This window comes from Haliotis asinina, chromosome 9 (genome assembly GCF_037392515.1).
Source record: "Haliotis asinina isolate JCU_RB_2024 chromosome 9, JCU_Hal_asi_v2, whole genome shotgun sequence".
NCBI classification, from domain to species: Eukaryota; Metazoa; Mollusca; class Gastropoda; order Lepetellida; family Haliotidae; genus Haliotis; species Haliotis asinina.
Genome location: NC_090288.1, coordinates 24667712 through 24695707, shown reverse-complemented (window position 1 = coordinate 24695707; position 27996 = coordinate 24667712). Strand labels below are relative to the sequence as shown.

The window sequence follows — 27996 nt, the reverse complement described above, 5'->3', positions numbered from 1 at the left end:
TTTCCTAGTTTTATGTATTATTGAATATTGTCTGTTGTTTATCATACAAGCAAATAGGCGTATCGTCTTCTATCTTTTTGTAGAATGAGTACCCTTTCGTTGCAATAGACCATACCTTTGCACTTCCGTTGCTCGACACCAAATCGAGGCTATGGATGAAAATGGCGACTGCTACAGAGCGTGAAGGTGTGGAAATGACATGTCGTTCTATATAGTGATGTGTAAGCACCAAGAGTTAAGAAGAATATATTGATTCCACGCAAAGATAGTATGGCTGGATTCTACAACTTGGAAAACCGTGAGGTGATTCGTGTCAAAGTGAAGGTAATGTAAATCACTGACCAAATGCTCGAATTGCTGTCTGCTCCTTGTCGGTGGCATAGACAGTGTTTGGTTCCGTGATTTTGCAGTAAATCGTTTAGGTCTTGGTCATGACGGCATAACAATATTCATTGCCTGAAAATATGGATGGAAACCCAGTGTGATGATGGAGTTATAATGGACCTAGTACATCCAGGCGGTATAATGGATACAGAGGCTAGATACAATAAGGAGATGCAGCCAGCAAGCAAATGATGCTTTTCTTGATTAATGGGCATACAAGACTTAAAGCATGAAACTGTCTGTGAGTGTGAACATCTGTAATTATGCACAGTTAAGTAGTACAAAGTATCTCTTCTGAGACTTGAGATATAGAAACAGCTGATAACAAACAGTCAATAAAATGTGAAATCTAAAATAGATTATCAATTGGTATGATGATTTTGTTTTCAATTCAGTTTTGTGTTGTGACAGGCATAGTTATACAGATTACAGTGTATGTTCTCGTAAATCAATTGTGAAACATGCAGTCATCTGAACACATATATTTCACAATTAAAACTGTGATTAAGTTGGAAAATACCCAGTGATAAAACTTAATATATATATATAATACTGGTGAACACTATATAATGAAATTATACATACAAGTATGAAGTTGTTTTAGCTGCAGCTTTTATTGAATATATTAAATGAAATAGTAGTACACTGAAATAATTGATTGCTATTCCTGGATAATGTTTATGCACGGTACAGTTTGATCAGTAACCTTAGCATCTCACACATTCCTTGTGCAGCAGATGAATGAAAACAGATTACAAATAACACAATTACTACCAAAAAAATTGTAAGTATAATTATCAGGTAGTGACCTAGAACATATGTCGATATCCTCACATGGGAACAACATCTCATGCATCAGAAGCTGTACAAAGAAACTTGTTTGATTACATGTGTCATTGTAACACTCAAAATAATTAAATGTATCTAAAGCATTATGAGATGTCATATCCCATGTTTGTCTCTCTACTGTTTGTGTCCGACGATTCACATTGGTGAAATGTACCTTTGGCCAGCTTAGGTTAAACAGGTTTCACGTATGAGGTCTGTGTTCATGATACCCATGGTCCTATACAATATTTAATTTGGTTAAACAACAGTGAATAATCAGTCAACATATTCCTTAGTCCTTTTAACAAAGTGGGTTGCTTTTACACACTTGCCTAAGTGTGGGTGTATTCTTGTCTTATTTAGTAAACCTACATATATACACACTTTTTATAAATCAACATGTAAGATAACACTGATTGATCAGTCAAACTATGTATTTTTGGTCAGTCCTTTGATTGTAGTTTTTTGGCATCCACAACATCGCCAGGGCATACATTCCGATCAATCTCCACTGTACCCTGGATGCATCTACGGCTCAGCCTGATGAATTAATTCCCTCCATTGGTTGTTTTTTTCTTAGCCAATCAGGTGTCTACGCTGGGAAGTAGAGCATAGCAATCACAACTCACTTTCGCTCTTTGAATTATCTAACCGTTTAAACTTGGCAATACAAGCCATGCAGAGGTGCTCAGAAAGAGGTGGAAGGGGTTCTTGCATGTATGTTTTAAAGTTTCAGACCTGTCTGTATGATTTCCCCCAAATATGAATCAAACCTTCGCTGGTGCAACCGCTATCTTTGTGGAGTTTCATCAGAATGTATGCCCTGGAGATATCGAGGATGGTCTTGAGGAGGGGTGCGCGCTGTCACATTGCATAACATGTAGTGCAATTCACCACATCAAATTACCATCATATTAGACAGTAGTGGTGTTCCGATGAATTGAAATAAGCAAAGATTGGTCGGTTGTACTGACAAAACAACCAAACAATCAATCAATCACATTATCTCTTAAATAAACACACATGATTTTGGAACAACTGTTTTGGTGTTGGAAATGCTTGACAAAGGATATCTAAGAAACTGTCCAGTTCTTAGAAAATTCACTTCACTTAATGGCAAGTCATAACTTAATATTTCTTGAGGAATGTAAGAAGTTTCTGTTCATGATATATTAGTCATCACTTAAATGTAATTTGCAAACCTAATTTGTGCAGTTTCTAATTATGAAAAAACAAGAGAGAACCATGTTACACTTATCTGCAATAGCAACCTGAAAAGAGAAATCTGAAGGAGAAAAAACCTGGTTACCAATTGTCAGTTCTGAGATTTCAACCAATTCCCAACACTGTTACTCAGTTTCATTAATACTTGTAACTTGTAAGTCAGTAACTGAGCATCAAGTGAATGACTATAAGTATAAGTGTGAGGCTTATACAATAAAACATTGAGAATAGATTAGCTGAACTATGTACATGTAATTGCTGCGTACTGTACATAGGTGTTCAGAATGTGTTTGTTGCATGTGCGTACTGAAAACATTATCTGATCACATGAGAGAATTCAGGGAAGCATTTCCTTGTTGGTCCTACATTCACTGTTTTGTTTTGGTTTTTTTTACTCATCTTTATTTCCACAATTTACTTGATACATTTGTAGTACATTCAGGTAAGTATCAAGGAAGGTGTAAGTAGTTGCACAGTATATAGTTAGTTACATGATATTTGCTTGATACACCTTTAAAACACTTTCACAAGTCGTAGTCATGAAATTGATAAACATCTTGGAGTATGTTTAGCATAGTCTATCTTTCCAATGGCAATGATTATGGCCAAATTGCACTTATAGAATGTTCTCTGGGGTAGTACACATAAATAGATTATGAAAAGATGACCAGAAGGTGAAGAACTCGCTATTGCTGCATGTAGAATATGCATATGTTTTGTAATTTCATATTATTTTGCTATCTCCCTTACTACATGGTTAAAATATGGAACTTGTATTGTTTTTTGTGTATAAATTACCTGTTTCACTACAAGACATATTGCATTTAGAGAGTTATTATTTTTCCCTTTAAACCCAAGTAGAATATTTTCTGGTGTAAAATCAATTTTGCCGTCAGTTACAGTCTTAAGCCAGCTGGCCAGTTTCTCCCAAATCTTTTTAACATGACTACAGTTATAAAACAGATGGATAATTGTTTCTAGTTGTTTCAAACAAAATGTACATATAGGTGTTTCCTTTAGACTAATTCTTTTTCAGAAAATGTTTGTAGGTACAATATCATAGATTAACTTCATCTGTAGCCATTTCAAAATACTACATTTTGTACATCGATTTGTCATGGTGTATATGTTTCGTAAGATTGTGTTATCATATTGTGTTTCAAAGACCCTTTCCCACTTTTTATGTCCATATGATTTATTGTAGTTAGGATCTAGTAATGAAATATAAACCGTTTTGGCACCTTTGACCTTCAAACTTAGTTTGGATATATTGAAAGGTAATAGGTTCGGGATTCTAACCCGCACCCTCAGAATCAGGCACCTAATCGCCAGCACACAAAGTCAGCTGCCTAAACCACACAGCCACTGCGACTTCCACAAAAATGAAAGTCGGACAATTAGTAGTCAAGACTGCATACTTTGTGTACCCCTCTGATAAATGTGTATTGGCATGGCTCCCACGGCCGAAAGCTATGATTACACGATGCCATTTAATGACATATGTTGCATTTGACCACTTCCTAAATGACATTGTGTAATCATAGCTTTCGGCAGTGGGAGCCGTGCCAATTCACAGTTATCAGAGGGGTACACAAAGTCCGCAGTCTAGACTACCAATTGTTCGACTTTCATTTTTGTGGAAGTCGCGGTGGCTGAGCAGGTTAGGCGGTGGACTTTGTGTGCTGCCGATTAGGTGCCTGACTCTGAGGTTGCGAGTTCGAATCGTGAATGGGACTCAACCAAGAAAAAGTACTAGAATTTGTACTTTACTGAGGAAATGAAATCCCAAATATGACATGTTGCAAGACAAATGGTGAGACTAGAAGTCGAAGTAAAAGGTTTGAAAGTGGTGAAATTCAGCTTTTGGTGGACTTACTTGATCTAGAAGAAATTGTAATTAATTATATTTATAATAAAAATTCATACCTTGTATCCAGAAAAATAGAGTGATCTTGTACTGGAATAGATCTAAACTATTTTATCAGATCTAAGTATTGTTAACATATTCAATATTTTCATCTCATCAAATTCATTGATTAGACTACGACATAACATTTGTCATCAGATTTTGAAAGTCTGCCAAAAAGAGAATTAAGACGTTCAAAAAATAGTTTCATTTGATTTTTTTAATGATTATCAGGACTTGAACTTTCATTATGCGTCATTTCACAAAGTGAAAATTCACCTAGGAAATAAGTTACTTCCCTTATCGAGTTTGCCTTGACATTGACATTTCAGTGACTGTAAAGAGCAATGTTGTGAATAAAAAGGGATAGAATGGGTAAGAATAAAAATACATATCAGTGTAGATCTAAAGAATGTGTGTATTGCAACAAGTAAGTCTTATTCACAGCTGATAAATTGATGATATAAACTCAGAAAATCTTCTTAACTCACGTAAACTGCGTGCTGTTGTAAATTCAGCTGTAATTAGGTTCTCACAACGTCCAAATTGGTGAACAAACAAGAACCACACCATGTTGATTTTCACTGAGATGGACTTAGGACAAGTCAGAAACTATCCTTGTATTTGTCCTAAGTTAGGATATCCTAACGCTAGGATACTTTTCGCGAATAAAGTAGGACACCAACCTATCCTAGACCCTAAGGTCAAAGTTATTATATCCTAGGGCTAGGATCCTTTCAAGAATAGGGGCCAAGGATTTCACATTGGGTAAATCTTGTCATTTCAGAAGTGTGATGGCATGTTGCAGCCTGAGTATAAGAAGTTTTCAGTGGATCCACAAATTACATCATTTGAGATGCTGCAGGGAATACTTGCCAGAGCCTTTGATATCAAGGGGTATGTCAGTCTTGTGGTGTCCTGTCCATATATCCATGGGTCAACAAGTCACTGTTATTCTATAGCAAGTTTCACTTTCTGTGATAATATCACACTGTCATATTAGGTACAGTAGTTACCCTGGGCAATTTGCTGTGTAGAAAGTTAGAGCCTGAGTCTGTAATAGTAATACTGTTATATTCAGTCATTCATCAAACTGAAAATTGTACTAGTGGATTCATCACTTCCACCATGGTGTACAAACACCCAAGAATGCCCTCTCTTTATATTTCATGGGTGAGTGGACATAAGCAACTGTGTGTTCAAGTTCAACTCCTAGGCCAAAACCTTTTCCATCTTCACACCACCTGATTACACACTGTATTTGTTTTCACTATCATACATGATTCTTACATGTCAACAGTTTGTTTTGACTGTCAGTACTTGAATGAGTACTTTGAAAAGAGAACATTTGTTGTCAAGCTATGATAATGTAAGACTTATAGCTTACTATTATTTAGTTCCTGTGATTGTTAAAACTTAAGTGATTAAGTGAACCATGTATATCTGATGATCAGGCGGTGTGTTTATGACTGTGGTGTTGCTTGTGTCCTTAGTCATTGTTGATATTTCAGATGCGAGTTGACTTGTGTTTCAGTGATTTCACAGTGGGTTATCTTGCACCCGATTCAGAAGGCCAGGAGGTGTACCTGAGCATGCTCTCTGACTGGGATATGGATGCTGCTTTTCAGTGTGCTTCGGATCCCTATCTCAAGCTCAAAGTTGACCTCAAGCCATTTGAAGATGGTAGGTAAACTCTCACATGGGATACACTGCAGAGAACTTCCAAGAATTCATGCTGCAATTGTAGACAAACTAGTGTAACGTGTTACTTGGTAACATGGTAGAGGTTGCAGCAGTCCTGCAATCAGGTGAGTTACATTAACCATGGAGGACTAAAATCATCCAAGATTAAAACTATAAGTGAAAACTTTCCAATGTATTTCACTTTCAACAAAAAAGTAAACCAAATAAAATGAAATTAAGATTGCGAATCCTCATAATTTGTAATACAAACAAATAAAGCAATTTGAAACTATGATTGTTTGTTAAGCAACTTTTATCCTAAAGTTGAATAAAATTCTGAGATTTAAGCGTTCAGTTGGCAAGGTAAAATTATGAGGATTTGCAATTTGAAATTTCTCTGTAGAAATTGAAATTCATCGGTGTGTTTTCAATGCAAACAGACTAAGTTAACTCAGGTTTTCAAATGGCAAGGTAAAATGATGAGGATTCGCAGTCTGAAATTTCACTTTGGAAAGTGAAATTCATCGTTTTCACTGCAAACTGAAGTTTTCAATTTTCAATTGCATCCTACTACAGGAGGCAGTAGAAATTAGAGGACACAAACTGGCCATAAATCATGACCAAGGTGTCTACCTGCCAAGCGCATGGGACCTCTTACTTAACTCATGATTGATGTTTGATATATGTGAAGTCACTCATCTATTCATTCTGAAAAGTAATTAGCAATCATTGTATTATTAGCAATCACTGTGTATTAACTTTCAAGTTTCAATTCTAGCATGAATTCATCATCATTATGTAAGTAACAGGTTAAGTTTTTTTACTACACTGTACACTACACTATGACATCATAGGCTCGACGTCTTAGCATCAACTGTCAGGTTCACCTGATGCAGAAATCTAAAATGACCCCGAAACATTGTGTGTCAAAGATTGAAAGAAGATTTATCCATAAACTATTTTGGTCATTTATAACAACTTCTAAATGATGCTAAAAGACTTCAATTTCATCCTAGTTTCCATGTAATTATGGCCAATGTTTGTATTTACAGCATACAGATATAGTTGTAGTAATCTAATCTTGGAAGGATACATGTATCATATCAGTAATAAGCGTACAGACAGATGATATTGACACATGACTCAATTTGAATGCTTGTGAAAGCAGTGTGGTATGGATGCTGTACAGTGATGTTTATGGGCATTTTTGGTGTTAGGTTTTAGGGTTTTTTTGCAGACATTTATGAATATTAATACTTGATGGCATATTTTGTTCTCTAGCAATCTTGTTGACTACATATCCAGCTTCAAGACACCTCTTACTTTGTTTATATACATGTATAGATGTGGATTTGACATATTTGCTAGTAGTGCATGTTTTTAGGTTTGTTTGTCTAACCTTTCTTGATTCATCAGGTATCGGTTTCTGAGGAACAGATGTTGCAGGCATTTTGAGATGGGAGAAAATCAATGGGCATCTTTGCCCATATATATTGACATGTGGCAAAGTAGTATATGGCATAGCTTCTAGGTAGTTGTAAATTGAGTCACAGTAGAAGATATATAGATATATGAGAGTATGTGTTTTCCTGTTGTATAGGTTTGGAGGATTGGGATGTGATAGCTCCAGCTGACATACCACAACATAAGGTAACCAACATCCTAGACAAGGCTTCTCTCCTTGGTGCCATCACTGGAACAATCACCTCCCAGGTTGGCAAGACCATGACCACTGTACAGAGAGCTATGGGTAGGTCACACCACATCACACATTCATGCACTTGCTAGCCTAATGATACCAGAAAGAGTGATGTCCCACTTTGTGCATTTTAAAAGCTCATAATTTCTCCTTATCCTGACTCATGCTTAATTGCTTACCTCCTCTTCCTAGCAAAGGTAGTGGAACACCTAAAATCCCTTGAAGTTCCCTTCCAAAAGAAGTGGACATAAAATTCACACTTGCCCATGTATTACCTCCCTTACTATGCACATGGTCAGCTGATCGGCCATGATACTTCACTCTCTCCTTATCGCACAATGAGGGCGGCTGGAGGCATCCGGGGTCCAGTATACGGCAATAAGTCTTGCATTCTTTTTTTTTTTCTAAATTTGTGTTGTATGCATTTTTTTGCGTGTGCGCGTGGTAAAGCTCATCATCAGCTCAGGGCCCTCGCCCCCTCTACATGCAGCCCAGACAGCGAATGGGACTTCTCCCAGGAAACACTGCCTAGTCGAACCCACCAAGAACTTTTCGGAGAATATGGAGGCTCCCCAACACTGCAGCCTTCTGCATTACCCAGATTGTCAGAAGGGCTGTGCTCCCGGTGGAGAACCCGGGCACTCTTCTGATCTGCGCCAAGAGATCAGGAGGTACCAAACCAAGGGCACCGAGAACAATGGGGAGCCTAACCACTGTGTAGTTTGGATACAAGCGAGACATTTCAAAGGCAAGGTCTGCATATTTATCATGCTTTTCCTGAATCTTGCCAATCACGTTGCTGTTAAAAGGGACAGAAAATTCAATGATATAAATAATTTCATCGGCTTTATCAAAAAGAACAAGATCGGGTTTGTTGGCTGGAATTTGTCGCAGGCTGTATATTGGCTTATTCCAGAGAAGCTTAAAAGCATCATTTTCCAGGATGCCCTGGACATGTTCAGGGTCGTACCGTGGATGGACCTCAGGGTCAAAGCCACAGGCATGGCGGAGACGATAGTAGAAGCAGCAAGCCATGCCATCATGTCTTTTAAGATATGCTGATTGTGCCAAGGAAGGGCATCCACTGACAAGGTGTTGGACAGTCTCTGTAAATTGATTGCAAAGACGACATTTCATATTGATATTTTCTTTAAGAATAACATTCTGGCGATTGCGAGTGGGAAGTGACTGGTCCTGAGCAGCTAAAAGGAAGCCCTCAGTTTCACATTTGAGACCAGCCGGCTTCATCCAGGCAAAGGAGTCAGTTGGATTGCTGTTCTGTTCCACACACTGCATGTACACTCGATGCAATGGCTTCTCAGACAACTTCTCCACAAAGGACCGACTCTGAGCAGACTTGGTGAAGGACTTCACCTGGTTTACTCCCATCACTGTACTGTCCAGCAGTACATCGCCATCAACAAAACCAACTTCAGATTTCAAATTGTGTCCAACAACCTTGGCACGCTTTAAATTGCTGTGGAATTTCTTGCTTTCATCATGAGTCTTGACATGCATCACCTGAGGATCATCCGATAAATAAATATGTGCAAAAGTACACAATAAAATTCTGTCATGAAGAGCTTCCACATAAATCAAACCCCGACCTCCAGAATTGACTGGCATATATAAACGATTAAGACAGGAACGAGGGTGGTGTGCTCTGTTATCGGACATGATCCTTCTGGTCAGGCGGTCAAGACCTTGGATGTCTTGTTTTGTCCAATGAACTACTCCAAAGGAATAGGAGAGGACTGGCACAGCAAAAGTATTGGTGGCTTTGACCTTGTTTCAAGCATTTAGCTCAGAGCTCCAGATTTTCTTTAAACGAGATTTATACTCGGCCCGAAGTTTATCTTGAATCTGGGCATTCTGGGGCTTGTCTCGAACTTGCATTCCAAGATAGGTGTAGGCCTGATCTTCCACAAGATGCTCAATAACTCCTCCCTCTTGTAACTTGACCGATCCATCAGTAGTAGTAGTGGTGGTGGTAGTAGTAGTAGTAGTAGTAGTAGTAGTAGTAGTAGTAGTAGTAGTAGTAGTAGTCGTCGTCGTCGTCGTCGTCGTCGTCGTCGTCGTGGTAGTAGTCGTCGTCGTCGTAGTAGTAGCAGCAGCAGCAGCAGCAGCAGCAGCAGTAGCAGTAGCAGTAGTAGTAGTCTCATCAACAACAGAGGACAGATTCTGCTCTCAGACAGCCTGAAGCTGTTCCTGATGTGGTGAACTCACCAATCAAATGTCTGCACATGAACCTTTATGTGCCGGTATTCAAAAACCACCTCTATTTAGACGCATCTATGAAACAAGGTAGCAGCAGGAATCTGGAACGAAGAGGAACAGGCTCGTCACATCAACCAGCTGGAAATGAAACTGGTCATTCATGCCATCCACCACTGGTCGACAGCATTGAGAGGCAAGTTATTAATAATCCACATGGACAACTCAACAGTAGCTTTTTACATAAACAAACAAGGGTCAATGAGATCACTGTCTCTACTATACCTAACGTTTCAGCTGTTCAACATTGTCGACAGTCTGAATCTTCAAGTATACCAGGAGCCTGCAATGTCATGGCAGATGCCCTATCTCATTCCAGCATTCCATGGGAACATGTGTGCATTCCCCACTCCAGTACTATTGCCAAAAGTCATCGAGAAAATCAAACAAACGACCAGGTTACAACTGATTTAAGTCGCGCCCTACCGGCCAACACTTACAGAAGAGCTAGGACAACCAACACAACAATTACCAGAGTGGAAGAATCTTCTCATCTAGCCCCACACAAAGCAAATGGACGGCCAACCATGATAGGTATTTCGTCTTCACGTATGGACCGTATTAAGACTTGTGTGAAACACAGAAGATATTCAGAGGAGAGCAGTGAAAGCAGTCACCTTAGCCTTATGGAAGTCCACTCCCACAGTTTACAAGTGGAAACATTTTGAGGCATACGCCAAGAAAAAGGGATTTTCGGCAAACAAGGCGTTTGCAGATTATTTATGCTATTTACGTCATTCTAAGGGTCTGAAAGGTTCTACATTATCTACATAATTAGCAGCTCTCAGCTCAGTCGTCACGATGGGAACAGAGACCAAGCTAACTAAAGTACCAGAGCTTCTTGCCTTACTACATTCGTTCAAGTTGGAAGATCAATAACACAGATTTAGAGCTCCAGCGTGGGACCTAAATATTGTACTCCAACATCTTACAAGTGATGTATATGAACCACTTGATCGGACTTCAATTGAAGTGTTGACTCAAAAAATGCTATTTTTACTTGCCCTGGCTACAGCTGCAAGAATGTCAGAAATTCATACTCTAGACTTTAATCGAAAGACGTTTGATAGAAGTCACAAAGGAACAACTCATTTGGGTCTAAGATGGGATTTCATAGCAAAGAATCAACTACCAGGTCAGCCTGATAGACAGTTCCGTATACCTGCCTTGTCTTCAATCTTAGGACCTCACAATACACAAGATTTATCATTATGTCCAGTCAGAGCATTAAAAATGTACATTGCACATACCAAGTCTAGAAGACAGCGGTCCAAGCCCCTATTTATCCCTATATGTACTGAGGCGTCCTCAAAAGTATCTCGCAACACTATCTCAGTGTGAGTTAGAACTGTTGTACTTAGAGCATATAAAGCAGCAGGATTAGGCCCACTGCGAGCTTCTAACCGGCATGAAGTCAGAGCCCTAGCCTCTATAGTAGCGCTACATGGAAATTGCTCGCTATACACTGTTATGGAAGGCTGTTTTTGGAAATCAAACACAGTGTTTGCCAACCATTACCTGCGAGACATAGCCATGGAGGACATCACTAGCATTCATCAGTTTGGGCCACTTGTCGTTGCTCAGCAACTAACAGTTCCCCAACGACGCTGACTTAACTCACCCGATTTATCACGGCACTTGTGGAAGACAGACGCTCTGCGGAGTATTTTGGTGGAAAGTCTATGTGCACGTCTTGAACAGACTAGCATGAGTGATTAGGACCTTGTATTCATAATGAAGATATTTGAGCATGCAGAAAGGGCGCAACTAGTCTCGATTGCTATATCTTGACATTTAGTTGCATCAGAAACTAGCAGGACGCTAGCTACTTTTGGTGTCATGACGTGCCAGTCAACAAAGCTTTCTATGGAAGACAAGTTCGACTGGATGTGATTCCCCCCCAGAATCTACAATGAATATGAGAATAATCGCCGTTACAAGTTCCCGTTAGGGGGGGAAGTTATTGGACGTAATTTGAAACAGACAGCAGAATCCAGCATGGTCTGACCCACCACCGTTTCCGTCAGATTCTGTAAGCAATTAAAGCATAAGTCAGGATAAGGAATATGTAATTGTCTGAATAAAATTTATATTTTATACTTATCCTGACTCATGGTGAAAGCCCTCCCAGCCGCTGAATTCTCATATTCTCATGTCGGGCGATTATTTGAGAGAGTGAAGTATCATGGCCGATCAGCTGACCATGTGCATAGGAAGGGAGGTAATACATTGGTGAGTGTGCATTTTATGTCGGCTTCTTTTAGAAGAGAACTTCAAGGGATTTCAGGTGTTCCACTGCCTTCGCCAGAAAGAGGACATAAGCAATTAAGCATGAGTCAGGATAAGTATAAAATATCTATTTTATTCAGAAAACTACACCATGGTCTTTTTGTTGATTTGTTTTATTTCTCACTGGCATTTAGAATAATGTGGATTTGGTTGGGGGGGAGGGTCCCTTATCCCGACACATGCTTATTATGCTTATCTCCTCCCACTATGTGAAGATAGTGGAACACTTGAAATCCCTTGAAGTTCCCTCCTAATTGAAGCAGGCATACAATACACTTAGCCACCGGAAACCTCCCTTTCTGGACATTGTTGTCGACTCGAACCTCCACATGAAGGCATGTCACATCACAGGTGCACGCAACATGATGGCCAACTCGCCGTCACGCCCTCCACAGCCATCTCCAACAGAATGGATGTTACACCAAGAGGCGTTCAACTCATTAGTCAGACATTTGGATCTCTGTAAACAGACCTTTTTGTCTCATGGTTCAACAAGCACATACCAACATTCACATCTCCAGTGCCGGATCCGTTAGCATGGGCAACAGACACTCTCAGTACTGATCGAGGAACTAGGACAATCAACACGACCAGAGTGGAAGAACTAACTCGTCTATCCGCAGACCAAACAAGCACACAGCAGTACAACGTTGTTCCAAGTTCACACCTGGATCGTATCAAAGCATGCCTAAAATGGCGAAGGCAGTCACCTTATCTCTACATAGATCTACCTGCTCTTTACATGATAAGTGGATGCTGTTTGAAAGATACACAGGATGAAAGGCTTCACTGCATTGAAGGCCACACATCCTCAAGTAGTGGACCACTTATGTCATCTATGACATACCTGAGGACTGAAAGGTTCTACACTCTCGACATCTCGACATACTTGGCATCACTCAGCTCTGTTATCACCGTGAAAACGGGGATCAAGCTGACTAAAGTATCAGAACTACTCGCCATACTGCTTTCATTCAAACTGGAAGACCAACAATGCAGATGTAAGGCTCAAGCTTGGGTTTTGAATGTAGTACTACAACACCTCACAAGTGATGTTGTAGTGTGCAGGTAACAGGTTAATTTACTGTGTGTGTAAATTGGTATAAATGTATGGAGTGGTTGCATTTAGGTAGTACGAGTGAGTGTATTGAGTTCAAATGATATGTGTACTAAGTTTGCATGCTAAGTGTGTAAGTTTTTGAGTATTAATATCAAAGAGAAAGCAAGAGAGAGAGGGAGTGCGTGTGTGATTAAATGATTGATTGATGAGGTGGGAGAGAGAGATTTATGAGGTGATTCAATTACCTAGGCTAAGATAAGTCGGGTAACTCTAGATGGGTGACTGGGACGCACATGGGTGACTGAGAGGCACATGGTTGAGAGAGTTGGGCAGTGAGAGTGTCGCACACTAGATTGGATGAATGTGGAGGTCAAACAAAATGGTATGTACTCCAATTTATTGTTATATATATTTTGGTAGCTTTAAACTGATTTGGTCATTTTGAGTGTCTATATTTTACTTTTGGTGGTAACTTTGTCAGTGGCTTTGTCAGCCATTTTCTCTAGTTCGCTGTGGACTGAAACCTAAGATTCTTTGTTTTTTGTTATTTCAGTCATTCTTCAGACTTCAGCATTTATAAAGAATAAATTTGTTTCAATTGGATTTTTGTGAAATAAAACAAGAATTCTATAGATCCACTAGATCTACGAGCCACTAGACTGGACATTGCTTGAATTATTGACACACAAAATGCTGCATGGAAACTGCTCACAAACAACTACAAGGGTGGGCTGCTTTTAGAAATCAAATATGGTGTTTGCAAACCACTACCTACGCGACATTGCGATGGAGGACGTCACTGGCATTCATTAATTTGAGCCACTTGTTGTCTCACAGCAACTAACACTTCCACAAAGGCAGCAAGAGTCTTTCACTGTTTTTATCACGTGACTTGTTGAGATTAAGACGCTCCATGGAGTATAATGGTTGAGAGTCCATGCTCACGTCTTGAACAGGTGGCATGAGTGATTATGAACCTGTACTCGTAATGAAGATACTTGTATGTGAAGAAGTTTCACAACTGGTCTTGATAGAAATCTTGACATACAGTTGCATTAGACATTAGCAGGACGCTAGTTGCTCTATATATTATCATGTTCCAGTCAACTATTGCTTCACAAGAAGACCAGTTTGACTGGATATTATCCCCCCCATCTCACAGATGAATATTGGAAGAACAGGACAGAACTACCGCTGCTAAGTTCTAGACGTTCTTATATGGCAGTCAACAAAATACAGTGTGGCCTGACCCATTGCCGTTTCTGTTAGATTCTGTGATTTTCTGAATAAAACTGATACTTATCCTGACTGATGGAGTTGAGCCCTCCCAGCTGCCTCTCTCAGGAATGCTGAATTCACAGTAATTCTTGTGTCAGGCTTATGAGATTTGGAGAGAGTGACAGGCATGGCTGGTCATGTGACCATATTGGCAGGAAAGGGAGGCTTCCGGTGGGTGATTGTATTGTATGTCTGCTTCAGTTAAAAGGGATTTCAAGTGTTCCACTATCTTTGCATAGGGGTAGGAGATAAGCATAATTAGCATGAGTCAGGATAAGTATAAAATATCAATTTTATTCAGAAAATTACATATTTTTTTTTTTTTTTTTTTTATGTGAGTTTATGACTTAGTGTGCCATCAAAGGGTTCTCACTGCAAGGATAACCCTGGCAGTAGATCAGCTTTTCAGTACTCATATCATCCCAGTACTGCATATTGGCCATCTAGCTGCCTTGTTGAAAAATTGTATTTCTTACTTCTCCTTGACAGAGACTGCTGAAAATCAAAATAACACAAGATTATTCCTTTATGTAATTCTTATGAAAGTATGGCTATTGACCATAAAGCTGAAATTTTATATTATTGTCAGCTTATAATGATTTTTTATTTGACCATACTGAAACAGAATCTTGTAGGATCTGTGATCCTAAAACACAACAGTTTGAAAATGGAATACAACTAGATGATACATGCATATATGTGTGATCATGATATATGGCATATCAATTGTAGAGGCAGTATTTTTAGACTCAAATCACTGAATCATATATTATGTGTATTAGACATACTGATACCTTTGATTTCAGAGACATGAGTGGCCCAGTTGTCTAAAGCACAGAGATTCACCTTGCAGATTTGTATGCTTAGGGCATGACAGAAACCAGTGATTTTGGTTTCAAAACCTGGTATTCCCAGCTTGTTTGTGGGTGTGTCCAGCATCATGGGTTTCAGGGAAGATACAAATGTCTGAGACCTACCTCAGTTCAGGCTTTCCTCATACATTAAGCAGACACACCACAAGATTTTTCTACTTTAACTGTTTAAATGGTTCATCTTATAATGAATCTGTTTGTAGGTCTCAAGCAGACTGATGAGGAGTTGTATCGCCCAGTGAAACCACCAATGTCTGACATGGAGTTCCACAACTACCTGGATTCAGGAGGGTTCATGATAAAACCTCAGGAGTTTAGACTCAGCATCTACCAGGGTGGCATAGAACCATCATTGAGGCGGGTCACTTGGAGACACTTACTAAACATATTTCCAGCTAATTTATCAGGCAAGGAACGCTTTGATTATCTTAAAGGTAGGGAGCGTGAATATTACCGCCTGCGAGATGAGTGGAAGGAGAGATTCAGTACAAACACTGCTACTGAGGAGGTGAAGTATGTGGCATCAATGGTGAAGAAAGATGTACTACGAACAGATAGAACACACAAGTTTTATGCAGGTGGCGATGAAAATAAGAATATTCTCAGCTTATTTCACATTCTGGTAACTTATTCCTTGACACATCCAGATGTGTCTTATTGTCAAGGCATGAGTGATATAGCCTCTCCCATCCTGGTTACTCAGAAGGATGAAGCTCAGGCTTATCTATGTTTTTGTGGTCTGATGAAACGGCTCAAGGCGAATTTTCTGCCCAGTGGTGCTACAATCATGACAAAGTTCAGTCACCTTGCCCATCTGCTTCAGCTTCATGATCCAGACTACTTCTTGTACCTACAGAACATTGCCGCTGGTGACCTTTTCTTCTGCTACCGCTGGCTTCTACTAGAGCTCAAGCGTGAGTTTCCCCTTGATGATGCTCTGTACATGTTGGAGGTAATGCTCAGCACCCTGCCACCAGACCCACCCCAACATTCACTTGATCTCACTGATGAAGGTTTTAATTTTAAGTATCTTTCCACCTCCCCATGCTCTCCATCGTTTTCTTTTCAACAAACTATCTATGCCAAGCTGCTAGCTATGCGCCGTCAAGGGTCTTCTGCTCGGAGTAATGGTGGAAGTGTTCCCAGTGAACTCATACCAGGAAACTCTGCTAACAACAATAGTGTTTCAACATTTGATGCATCACCAATAGATGAGAGAAAAGAAATAACACAAGACTACCCTCGTTTGGATGATCCCGATACTCGTGCAATGCAGCGTCGTTCCACCTCTATAGACCGACACCTTGAAGACACAGCTGTGACAAAGGAATCTAGATCCGGTGACAATGATGATGGCCAGTGTGCCAGTGGCAGTGTGGACAGTAGTGAACTTAATGGCATGAGAGGTGATCGTGCAGATGCTTCCTGTGAATGTGAAGATGACTTCAATGGTAGCTCCAATGACAGTGGTACAGGAGCTACTCCATCAGATGCCAGTATTGTGGAAGAGAATTGTGCTGAAGTGGAGGATGTTTCACAGGATGCTGACAAAGCAGATGCTGCTGAACAACAGATGCAGTTCCATCTTTCATTGGAGAACAAACCAGAAACTCCAGTAAACACAGAGGAAAAGCAGACACGTAACACTTTCTTTGGAAACATGAAGAAACTGATATCACCCAAGCGGAGACCAGCAAATATTACAATTCCTAAGGAAATATCTAGTCATTCAGAAGGTGAAGACAACAGTAAGGGCAATGATGTGTCTTCAGCAAAGGGTGGGGAACAATCCCAGAGCAGTGAGTCCGGAGATGGAGAATCATCAATGAATTCCAGCAACATACTCTCAGCCTCAAAAATTGCTCAGAAGTTGCCACCACCCCATGAATTTGGCTGTGGTAACCCATTCCTTATGTTCCTGTGTTTAACACTACTCCTGCAACATCGAAATCACATTATGCGCAATAAACTAGATTACGAGGAAGTGGCCATGCACTTTGACCGAATGGTGAGACGTCACAGTGTACATAAAGTGCTGCATACTGCTCGTCAGTTGTACTCTGAGTATCTCCGCACACAGCAGATGTTGTCAGAGAAGGATGCAGATGACTCAGGACTTAGTGTGTAAGGAGCCTGATGGTGGGATCTGTAACTGTGGAGTTACATATGTACAAGGCATATGCCGTATAACCTGTGTATCATCATGGACTGTGCAGTCATTATGTTGGACCAATACTTAAGAAACAACAATCACGGGTGTTTTTATCTAGTCATCATATTTAAGAATGTGCAGATAATCATTTGAACTCTCTCCAGCAGTATTGTGCTAATTATCACATGCATGATCATTCCCAGAAGTTGAAATTCTCCACACAATTCTCTGGCATTCTCACAAGTTTTGTATGCGTCATCTTGTATTAGTGGATGGATGTGTGTTCAGCGCAGAGATCATTGAATGTCTGTAAATAACAGTTACAGAAACAGAAGTATGCTGCTCTTGGTGCTTGCCTATTGCACTTTAGTGAGTTGGGGTCATACAGACTTTAAATACATTGTTATATGTGTGTACGTAACACGTAAGTATGATCTTTAATTTTCTGTGATATTTTCAAGAATGATTGTGTTCGGAAGCAGTCATTACTGTGATTAATTTATGTAAACTTTTCAAGAAAATATTGTGTCAGCGTGCTGCCTGAAATTATAAGGAATGTTGAGGGTGATTGATATATTCCTTCACTGATCAAGCTGCTAGTCTTCTGGGGTGACCCTTGAAAGTGTCATCTGTGTCCACATGATTAGTGCTAAACTGAATGGTTCAGTTATTATCTCATAAGTTCTGAAGGGAATGTTTTGGCCTAACATGTGCTTTCTTGTCATGTTCTTCTCATCTACTGAAAAATGACTCGTAGCCTGTTGATTTATCCCTATTCATAGTGGTCTAAACAAACAAAATCACATAATTTAATTACAGTTTCTCACCTCAGTGGTAACTATCTTATGTTATATTAATTATTCATTTCCTGTATCTTTGGCTTAATGTGAGCACTTATTTATTGTGTGATGTTTGTTCCTCAGTCTGTTCAGTTCCATTTAGAAGTGTCCTCTTCACCAAATTATCTGTGAAGCCAAAACCTTTTCATTTGTTGGAGCTCCTGGATTTCTGGGCCTAGATTTTCGAAGCCCTCTTAGCGCTATGATAGTCGTAAGTTAATGTTAATGTATGACACTTATGACTATCTTAGTGCTTAGAGAGCTTCGAAAATCTAGGCCCTGATCTTTAACATGAGGTCGTTGAGACATACTTAGGACAGTATTTTGTATCAAAGTCTGTTGTTTTGGAATTTTTTCATGTGTCTGTTATTACCCTTATCATCTCACACAACCTCTTTGCCAATACATAAATACATGCATAAATTTCAGCTGAACTGTGCAGTAGATATATGCTTTCAAGGAAATGTAAATCGCCCTCCATATCTCTGTGATATGTGTGATTTTTCTGCCATTCCCATCATTGTAAGAGACTTTTAAAGTTTCCTCTGTGTGTTATTGTGAAAAAGCTGCTGAGCTCATCTACATGTGTGGCCAGTAATGTTTTCAACAGACAGATGTAGTGCAACATGTAGTGGGCTTAAAGGTGGAAGATCCAACTTGCATGTGTGTTTCTATATTCAGATACTCCATGTTATGAACCAAAACAGTTTGTAAACCAGTACAGGGATGATCTCTTTTTTAGAACCATTTCAATTTTACTCTTAAGCCCAGACAGATTGTCTTATAAATATAAAGCTCAGCAATACCTGGCCACAGAAATGATGCTCCCATTTCCCAAACTTTTTCTTGGAACAGTTTTGTTCATGAGAGTCATAAATTCAAGTTGTCTGTATTGATCCAGCCCACTTTGATCATCATTTGAGTTGTGTTATGTATCTTTTTACAAAATCTGGATTTTGCACCTTTACCATGTTTGTGGTAATTATTGATATGCTAGGTATGTACCAAAACAATGCTTTGAATTGGCTCTTTAATATGCTGTCAGATGGGACAGCAGTACACTTACTGTAAACTGATGTAGGTGAAGTGATTGATGAGGGTCGTCATTTCTGTTCTTGATAATAAGTATTTGTTGTCAACTCTGCTGTATATTATACCTTCATCAAATAAATTTTAAACTCAGTTTTCACTTATTGATCACCTGTACAGAGGCTTCATTTGATACATGTTGTTTTTCAGTGTGAATGGTGTCATAGAGAACTCTATTTCTGATGCGATTTCATTTAGGCGGATCAACGTTTCCACAGCACTGTGATCTAAAGCCAGGAAGGTTGCAGTGCAGGATGTCTTTGCACTGTCAGCACTGATCACGGTTTTCTTGCGCATTAATGGCCTGTGACACTTGATTCTTTTTCAAAGGGTACACATCTGAGCATTTAAACATCTATTTTTAAACCTATATTTTTCAATTGAATATTTACAAAACAAAAACTCGTGTTTGTCTTGTGAGACCACCCCTACAGGGCCCCACCGACAGCCAAGAGCAGGTAACTCTCGTCGTCAACCGCGTACCTCACTTTTCATGCTCTCTGTTGAATAGACGCGTGTGGTGGCCGTTTGCTCTCCTCTCGACGATACGGTGAGGGTATAATCAGTATGTATGGTTCCTTGGCGTTGGATAGAGTTCATATATTGATATTCTCATTTATCTTTTGATGTAACTTCTCTCTGGGTTCACCGTTTTCTAGCCTTGTGGCAGGCAAAATGGCGGGCAGCATGCTCGCGGTTTTCTTGCAGCTTGTAGTAGAGGGTTTATAAATTATGTTTGCATTTTGCGGCCCCAATTTGCTTTGTAGGCTTGCCTACATTCTCTCTCTTTTCAGCGAATTTGTAGTATCACTCAACTTTACTCAATGGTATGTATCCAGTATACACGCAGATGCGGCTACCCTATTTTCTGCTTTGCATTTTCACACCTTGTAAAAGTGTAATACGCACCAGCCATAAGACGTTCACCAGTGGCCGTTGGGGTTTCTTGTGTGCAGAGTAACAGCTCGATACGGCTGAAAAGTACTGGTTGCATTAGTTCAGCTATCACGACGTTTAGCTAGCTGAACTATGGTTGCGTCACAGTGACAGGCACATATTTGTCATTTTATACGCTACTGCTAGCGACCAGTTGTCGCCATATTTTAACGGTCTTTCGCGATTTCCCCAGTAGTTCCTCAACCAAATGAAATAGAAGCTTTCATGGTGATAAATTAGCTATTCACCAATGTATCCTGCTTGTTTACAGTCGCCGATCGTGTTTTTTTTATTACGCAGCCAACAGAAAGCATGGTAGTACATATTGTGCTTTCCAAACAACTAACAGGAACAGTTATCGCCACTTTCGAATAGTTCACGTTATTCACCAAATATTACATAAAATGCGTAAATAAATTCTCTTTCTAACCGTGTCATCCTGAGCCCATTTCATAAGTGGTATTTTATTTTATAACTGAAATTTGAAAGAGCAAACCCTACTCTCATTTTGAATGTCCACGAATGCTGATATGAGCTGATTTTGTGGACGTTTTATTCACTCCATTGAATTGTTTCTAAGTGTCATATCATACGGAAATTTTGTTCGTGGATATGTGTTAGTAAAAGGAAACCAAAATGTAAATCACGCCAGATTGTTTAAGTTTTAAGCATGCAGCTTAACAGATATTCCGATCTTGGACCAACAAATGTATATTCTGTTTATATTAACTTGTATTAACTGTTGGTGAATTTCGTAGACAAAGCACATACATATTCCAATATATTGGTAGGTGTTTGTAAAATAAATAAAAGAAATACAGTTGATATAATTTTTTATAATATATTGTTATTACAAAGTTTCAATGAAATAACTGGATGATTGTTATGGAATTTGTTTTAGTTTGAGTCTTTTGAAACAATAAGCAAATCTGGTAAGTATTTTTAATTAAAGTTCACACAACGCAAGTACATCACAAATTCAACTGACAAGGACTGAAATCCTTGGAGATTAGCAGATCTTGCATGTCAGTAAGAAGGAGAAAAAGATTGACAAAAACGTGGACGTGTTCAAGTGCAGTTGCATTTATCTTTTATGTGAAATTGTATACAAAACCAAATGGGAAAATGTTGCTTTGTAACTAGAAACACAAGTTATATGTTGGTGTAACTTTTAACGTTTTTTTAACAGTTTTTTTAACAGTTACAGTCCCACCCTATCGATCACGTGACACACCCCACCCCCCCCACCCCCGCTATTACAATTTTAGAGAAACACAAACTTGTGTCTGTTGGTTTGAATGTTCGTTTACTAACCATGGAAAGGTTTTGGGGTATCCAACATGTATCTGAAAATTATTCTTGGAAAAAACAATGAAACTCACACGGTCAGATCTGTGCATGCGCTATATAGAGAAAGTGGCGATAAATGGTCGCTAGCCAGTATATTTTAAGATTCTTGTCAATCATGGATAGCCAGTATTCATATAAAGTATTTTAAAATGAGTGTTTTCTGTAAGAGTTCCACACATACACCCCACCCACATCAAAAACCAAAATTACATAAGAGTTACGCCCGTAACCCCCCCTCCCAAAACATGAACTGTCACTCAAATCCATTTATACCATCAAAAATGTGTGTAAGGCATGAAAAACAATGTATATTCTGCAATAACGGCCCTTCACATTCATTCTCGGGGAATCGAATGGTTGAGGTTGAGGTCATCAGAACATTGTCTTATGTAAGCTATATTCCATACAACTGATCAATATTCAAGAAAAGCACAACATACCTCTACTGCCCTTTCGAATAAACAGAGCCAATGTCGTCTGAATTTGCAAAAAAATGTCTTTCCTGTCACTACAGCGATACATATTTTCAGCTAGATGTAGAGCAAAGTAGTGTCGTCGAGTGTTTGTTGTCGGTAGTTGCCTTTTGATCCACCCCCACGTACCGGTTTTCAACCAGGTTTGTACAGGCACTGGTGGTGGGATTTGGTAATAAATACAATTAACCATTACTGGAAATGGTGGATTATTTGCAAGTCATTCGTGCGCATATACTATACTGCATACACTTACCTAAAAAGTTTTCTAAATGGTTGATTGTACTATGGGTGTAACTCAGGTCAGACAGTCTGTGGTAAGCCTTCCAACAGTCCATAACAATATGAAACCCCCACCTACTATTTCTGAGATGGAATAATACACCAGGCAAGGACTCTCCTCTAGAGGAACTTTATGTTGTTAAAAGAGGAGGTTCATGGTGGAACACTTTCCAGGAATTGTGATTGTTTTAAATGTGAATTTACGAATTTATAATCCTTTGATTCCAAAGAGAGTTGATGCTTATGATTTCATTTGCTTATCAGCATAATGTGTCGTAGAGAGAAGTATTGTTAACTTCACTGACTAAAATGTCAGGAAATGCTCATATGACACAATATCCACAATATTTTATCAATTTTATATGGTCACTAATATTGCTATGCCATGTGCATAAACACGGTTTTCTTCGATGTCTATTGCTGTTTGCTAATGGTCACAACAGCGAAATCAATACACAACAGTTATTGTTTGTAACAACTCCACAGCTGATATAGCTTCAAACTTGCAAGAACATGACATATGATTATTGGTTGTATGTCATGAGTTATTTCATAATTATTTTGATATAAAATATATTCAAATTTGGATTGTGATTTTCCAGTGAGGAATAACCCAAATCAACCAGTCCAAGGTTTTTATACCGACCATGTAATATTCTGTAACCTGTGTACCAATGAGCAAAGACAGTTTCACTGTATTGCATATTTGTTTTAGTTCCCATGAAAAACATTTGTTAACAACCTTGCATGAATAAATGGAAGGCCATGTTTTCTATTCTGAATATCTACCAACTTCTCTCAAACAATCAATAACTGATGGTAATAATTTAATGTTTTCAACGTTCTCCTTTTCAATATCCTCAACACTCATTTCATAATCCAAAGTGTCAATACTAAGTTTGCCACCTTCTCATCCGAAAGCTTCTTCTATTCATGTCTTTCACCATCACTAATTTCTTTACTGTTAAAGACCATATTTATTTGTGATTCTGTACCTGAACTTGTACTTTTTTTGGCTCCATAATTGATTCATCTGAGAGTGTCTTACTTTCACATACACAGAGCATGATGTACTTATTATCAGGTGAAGAAACTACTTTTTATCCATTGTTTCAAATTTATATGGGACCAACTTTTGGTCACCATACATTTACTCCCTGGATCTCCAATCCCAAGGGACCATGAAAACAGGTTCAAGGTATCGTGTGATTCATGATTGAAATACATTGTGTATTTGTACAGTATATATATATTACTACATACACATTAAACCTGTATACGAAAACAAACAAAACAAAAAACATTCCTTTTATTTGCTTGTCAGTAATCATCATGCACAAGATAAAGACGTCAGCATGTAGGGAGTTGAGTGTTTTCCAGAAATCTTTAGCGGCTTTTGTTTTCGCATCACTGCTGTCAACAGCTTTGATAGTAGCCAACGTTACATCTGCGGAATGCACTGTTAATTTTCTCTTCTGTGTCAGTGTCGATACATTGGATCTGGCTATCCCCCAGTATGATGACTAGGTCCTTCACCAGATTGCTGAGAATCGTCAACACTGGACATGATGCAAGAAAATGACAAACCACTTCCCATTGTAGGGCACTTTTATAGCCCCAAAGGTGATTCACCAATTGTCAACAAGCTGATTAACTGCTTTGGTGTCACAGCCTCAAAGATTATTGTTAAAACAAAGTGGCAGTGACATGGTGAACTCTATAATTTAACTAGTCCTCATGTTATGTAATCATGTAAGTGCAATTGTTGACACAACCAACTGTTTGTTGACAACACTTTGAAAATGTCTGCAAAATGTTTCTTATGATGAGTGCAGTCTGGGACCAAGATACAAAATTTATATGACTTGGTAATCTTGACTAATTTTCAGGTTTGGGATATCATGTGTAATCTTTCAAATTAGAAATTCGACTGTAACTTCGCTATTTGATTGAAATTATCAACATATATGTCATAATACTAGGATTGTGAATGTATATTGCTTTGACATTTCTATTTGATGCCAAAACATACCAAATAACATCAAATTTTTGCACAATTCTTACATTGTTTTCAGCATGTTTAGATCAAGTTATTATATAATTATTAAGTTATCCAAAAATGACAAATTGGCCCTAAAAAGCATAACATTTGGCTTTACTTACAGTTTGTGCAACAAGACCACATGGTGAAAAGTTGTTTCAGCCATAGTGAGCTGTTACTCTGTACATAGCAAGCCATAACATCTTATTGCTGGTACATATCACAGGGTGTGATTTTATGTTTAGTATTTAAATGGCTGTAGTTTATAGCATTTAAATATCGCCCATGTGTTTTATTTTGTAAGACTTGCACCCTTATCCCCCCTAAATTTTGACAATAAGGAAAACTGTCTTTGAGTGACATTTGTATAAGCTAGATATGTCTGGATATTTTCACATACAGGAAAGATTTCGCCTGTAACCCCCATAGTTGTTTTTAATCATTCCATGCCGAAAAATATAGACCTATGTTTTTGATAAAAAAACCTAAATGTAAGCCCTGAATCTAAACGCTAAACCTAACCCCAAACCTAACATTAAAACTGACCCTTAAGTCCCAAAATAATCCTAATAAAATACATTTCAGGCTGGGGTTATGGGCAGAATCTTAAGAACAAACAATTAACAATGAGTTAAACACGGTTCTTTATCAGATGAGGAAAATATATGTTCTGGTGATACGATTTGACTATAATAAAAATAAAAGGGGGATTGGAGTGGAAGTCTTTCCATTTGTTGCAATTAAAGCCTTGTGTGTCGGGCATAGGGAAGTCATAACATGTGCCTTTGGTGTTGGCGATGAAGGTTGTTTTTTGCCTGTTTATTTGCACCTCGCGTGCATTCTTTCAGACGAGCAGATTTTGTGTTTTTCACTAATCTGTTTCATGAAAGGTTTCTTAGGAAGTTCCTTTTTCACCCTGTCGTCTACTCACATACCCAAGTGTTCCTACACTAACGATTGATTTCGTATTTAATGCAGTAGCTGAGATTGTCAGTGCACATTCTTATTTCAGACATGGTTTCCGAACTCCAAGAGGAGATTGGTACTGGTCTACGGTTAGAGATTGCACCAACACATCTTTTGTGGGGAGGTCCCGACCCAAGCTTCAGCCCCAGAAAGTGTTTAACCTTCCGGGGACGATCAAACCTGAGCTTTGGCTATGGGTACTCTCTGATCCTTGGGTCTAGCAGTGACATGGGCTTTCGGCCACGGTATGGCTGAGATTGTCGGCACTGGTAGCTCAGGTCTCGGCCTGATGTCTATCGACGCCCTGGCCTTGGGGCAGTTAATATGACAAAGCCACCAATCTCTGGTCACCTGCACGCTCAGAGGTGTGCCTGTATGCACCAGGGGAACCTTGCTTTGGAGGTGATTGGAAACCACCTCTCTGTCTATGTGTGCATGTACTTGCATGCGTCATTCCCGATGCTAGTAGTTCAGGTCTGGACCTGAGGTCCATCAACGGCTAATGTGCCAGTCACCTTGATGCTTTGAAGTCTGTCAGAGTGCTTTGGGCGTTTCATGTTTCCGGCCCCTCCACTGTGCCCCAGATCCCGGATTAGGCTCTGTTCGCTACTTTGTACTTACCACTGCATGCTTCCAGCAAGGCAACTAGGACTTTCCCCTTCACAACTCCACTTGTCACAATTCTCTGCTCTGCAGTGGGAGCTGGAGGAAAGGGAAAAAGCGCAGGTCAAATGGCTAGGGGACTGCATTGTAGCTGTGCCAGCCCAATGATGATGGGCCTATGTCACCCCCCAGGACTGTTTCATTCAAGGTACACAAAGTCTATTGAACTTCTCGTTAATCCTTCGGGTGCCCAGACACCAGCAAGCATGTTGCTGATGAGGGTGTTTACTGTTTCTGCTGAAAACCCTGGTGTGAAACGCACTGTAGTTTCGGCTTCTGACGAGACAGCAAAAATGGTTCCATGGAGGTGGTTTCCAATGGTCAGGAAATTGTGGGTTGACTTCATTTATTTCCTCGTTACCATTAAATATCCTAGAGCTAAACAAGTTAATACAGGTACTGTCAAGATGGAGACGTTGTGCTCAGTGATTTCATCTGTCGAGGAGATTGGCGCACGTCAATTGATATCAAGATGGCGTACCTCCTTGTTCCATTGCAACCTAGCTGTTTTTTAAGATTTACCTTCATATTTTTTTGTCTTCGATGGATGTGCTTCCAATTTTGTGTGCGTCCCTTAGGCTACATTTCAGTGCCAAGGGTGTTCAAGTTTTTCCAGCCCACATAGCCAGATCACCAGATCACAGTGCTGGTGCTCTCACCCATACCTAGACAAAGGACTCGTTTTAGAGTAACAGTGGAGTGTGGAAACCTCATGAGCAGTGTTGGTTACTATTACGAAACTGGGCTGAAATGTCATCCTCACAATGTCAGACCTAGTCTAATGCGAGTTTCAGGATGAGACTGGTTTTGAACGCCATCACCAGTCATGTACTGTTAACCCATCTTAGAATGGAAATGGCCACAAATCCCAGAGTCACTGATGTATGCTGCAAGTGCCAAGACCAAGTCAGGGGATTTTCATACATTGACACTTTTTCCCTCTTCAGGAAATTTTGTGTTAATCATGTTTTATCCTGCTTTTAACTCAAACAATGGCGTTTGTACCAGTTTTGTGAGGAGGGTTGCATTCCTTTGCAATGCTTGACACCTGGGTTATCATCCTCGATATCTACAGGGTAATATCTCGGTCTGAAAATTTTATTACCTCCTTTACTGGCTCACATCCTCAAAATCAGCTAAACCGCCGTTATAACTGAACTTGCCAGTGTCAATAAAAATAGTGGTTGCAACTGGAAAGGTTTGTTCGCATTGCGACTCAGATTTAGGAGAAATCACACAGACACATTGATAGGTCCTAAAATTTTTAAAAAATATATATGCAAGACCTCCTGCCTCTTTCAGAGAACCTCTGCATGGTTTGTTTACCAAAAAGCGAATTTGTGTTGTGATTGGCTCTTTCAACTTATCAGCGTATACACCTGATTGGATAAAAGGTCAGCTAAGGGAGGTAATAAATTTGTCAGGCTTAGCCGTAGGTGCATCCAGGGTATATTGGAGACTTATCAGAATGTATACACTTGAGATATCGAGGATGCATTTTTCACACTTTTTCCTACCTTGGCCTCTTAACTCCCAACCCTTATGTGGCCCGCTGATTGTTTTGGCATGATTTCCTTTCCATTGTAATGGTTGCTGGTGGGGCTGTATGTTGTCATTGATTTTGAGCCAGACAGAATGCCACTCCTGACTCAAATGTCCTGTGTTATGCTTACATGTACCCCGAGGAGGGCTTCTTTTGAAAATATAA

General features: G+C 39.4%; 1 protein-coding gene across 1 annotated transcript; it reads left to right on the top strand.

Annotated features, from left to right (window-relative positions):
• The first annotated feature begins 83 nt into the window (after nucleotides 1-83).
• LOC137296028 (TBC1 domain family member 25-like) lies at nucleotides 84-19672 on the top strand. The gene is made up of 5 exons (XM_067827665.1): nucleotides 84-324; nucleotides 5130-5239; nucleotides 5877-6025; nucleotides 7626-7775; nucleotides 15701-19672. The coding sequence occupies exons 1-5, from the start codon at nucleotides 271-273 to the stop codon at nucleotides 17623-17625; spliced, it is 2388 nt and encodes a 795-aa protein (XP_067683766.1). The 5' UTR covers nucleotides 84-270; the 3' UTR covers nucleotides 17626-19672.
• Nucleotides 19673-27996: the final 8324 nt, after the last annotated feature.

Bases quoted from the DNA above. Each gene is read 5' to 3' on its own strand.
- LOC137296028 (XM_067827665.1), top strand. From the start codon at position 271: ATGGCTGGATTCTACAACTTGGAAAACCGTGAGGTGATTCGTGTCAAA. The intron at 5,240-5,876 runs GTATGTCAGTCT...CTTGTGTTTCAG, and splicing joins AGAGCCTTTGATATCAAGGG to TGATTTCACAGTGGGTTATC. The intron at 6,026-7,625 runs GTAGGTAAACTC...CCTGTTGTATAG, and splicing joins CCTCAAGCCATTTGAAGATG to GTTTGGAGGATTGGGATGTG.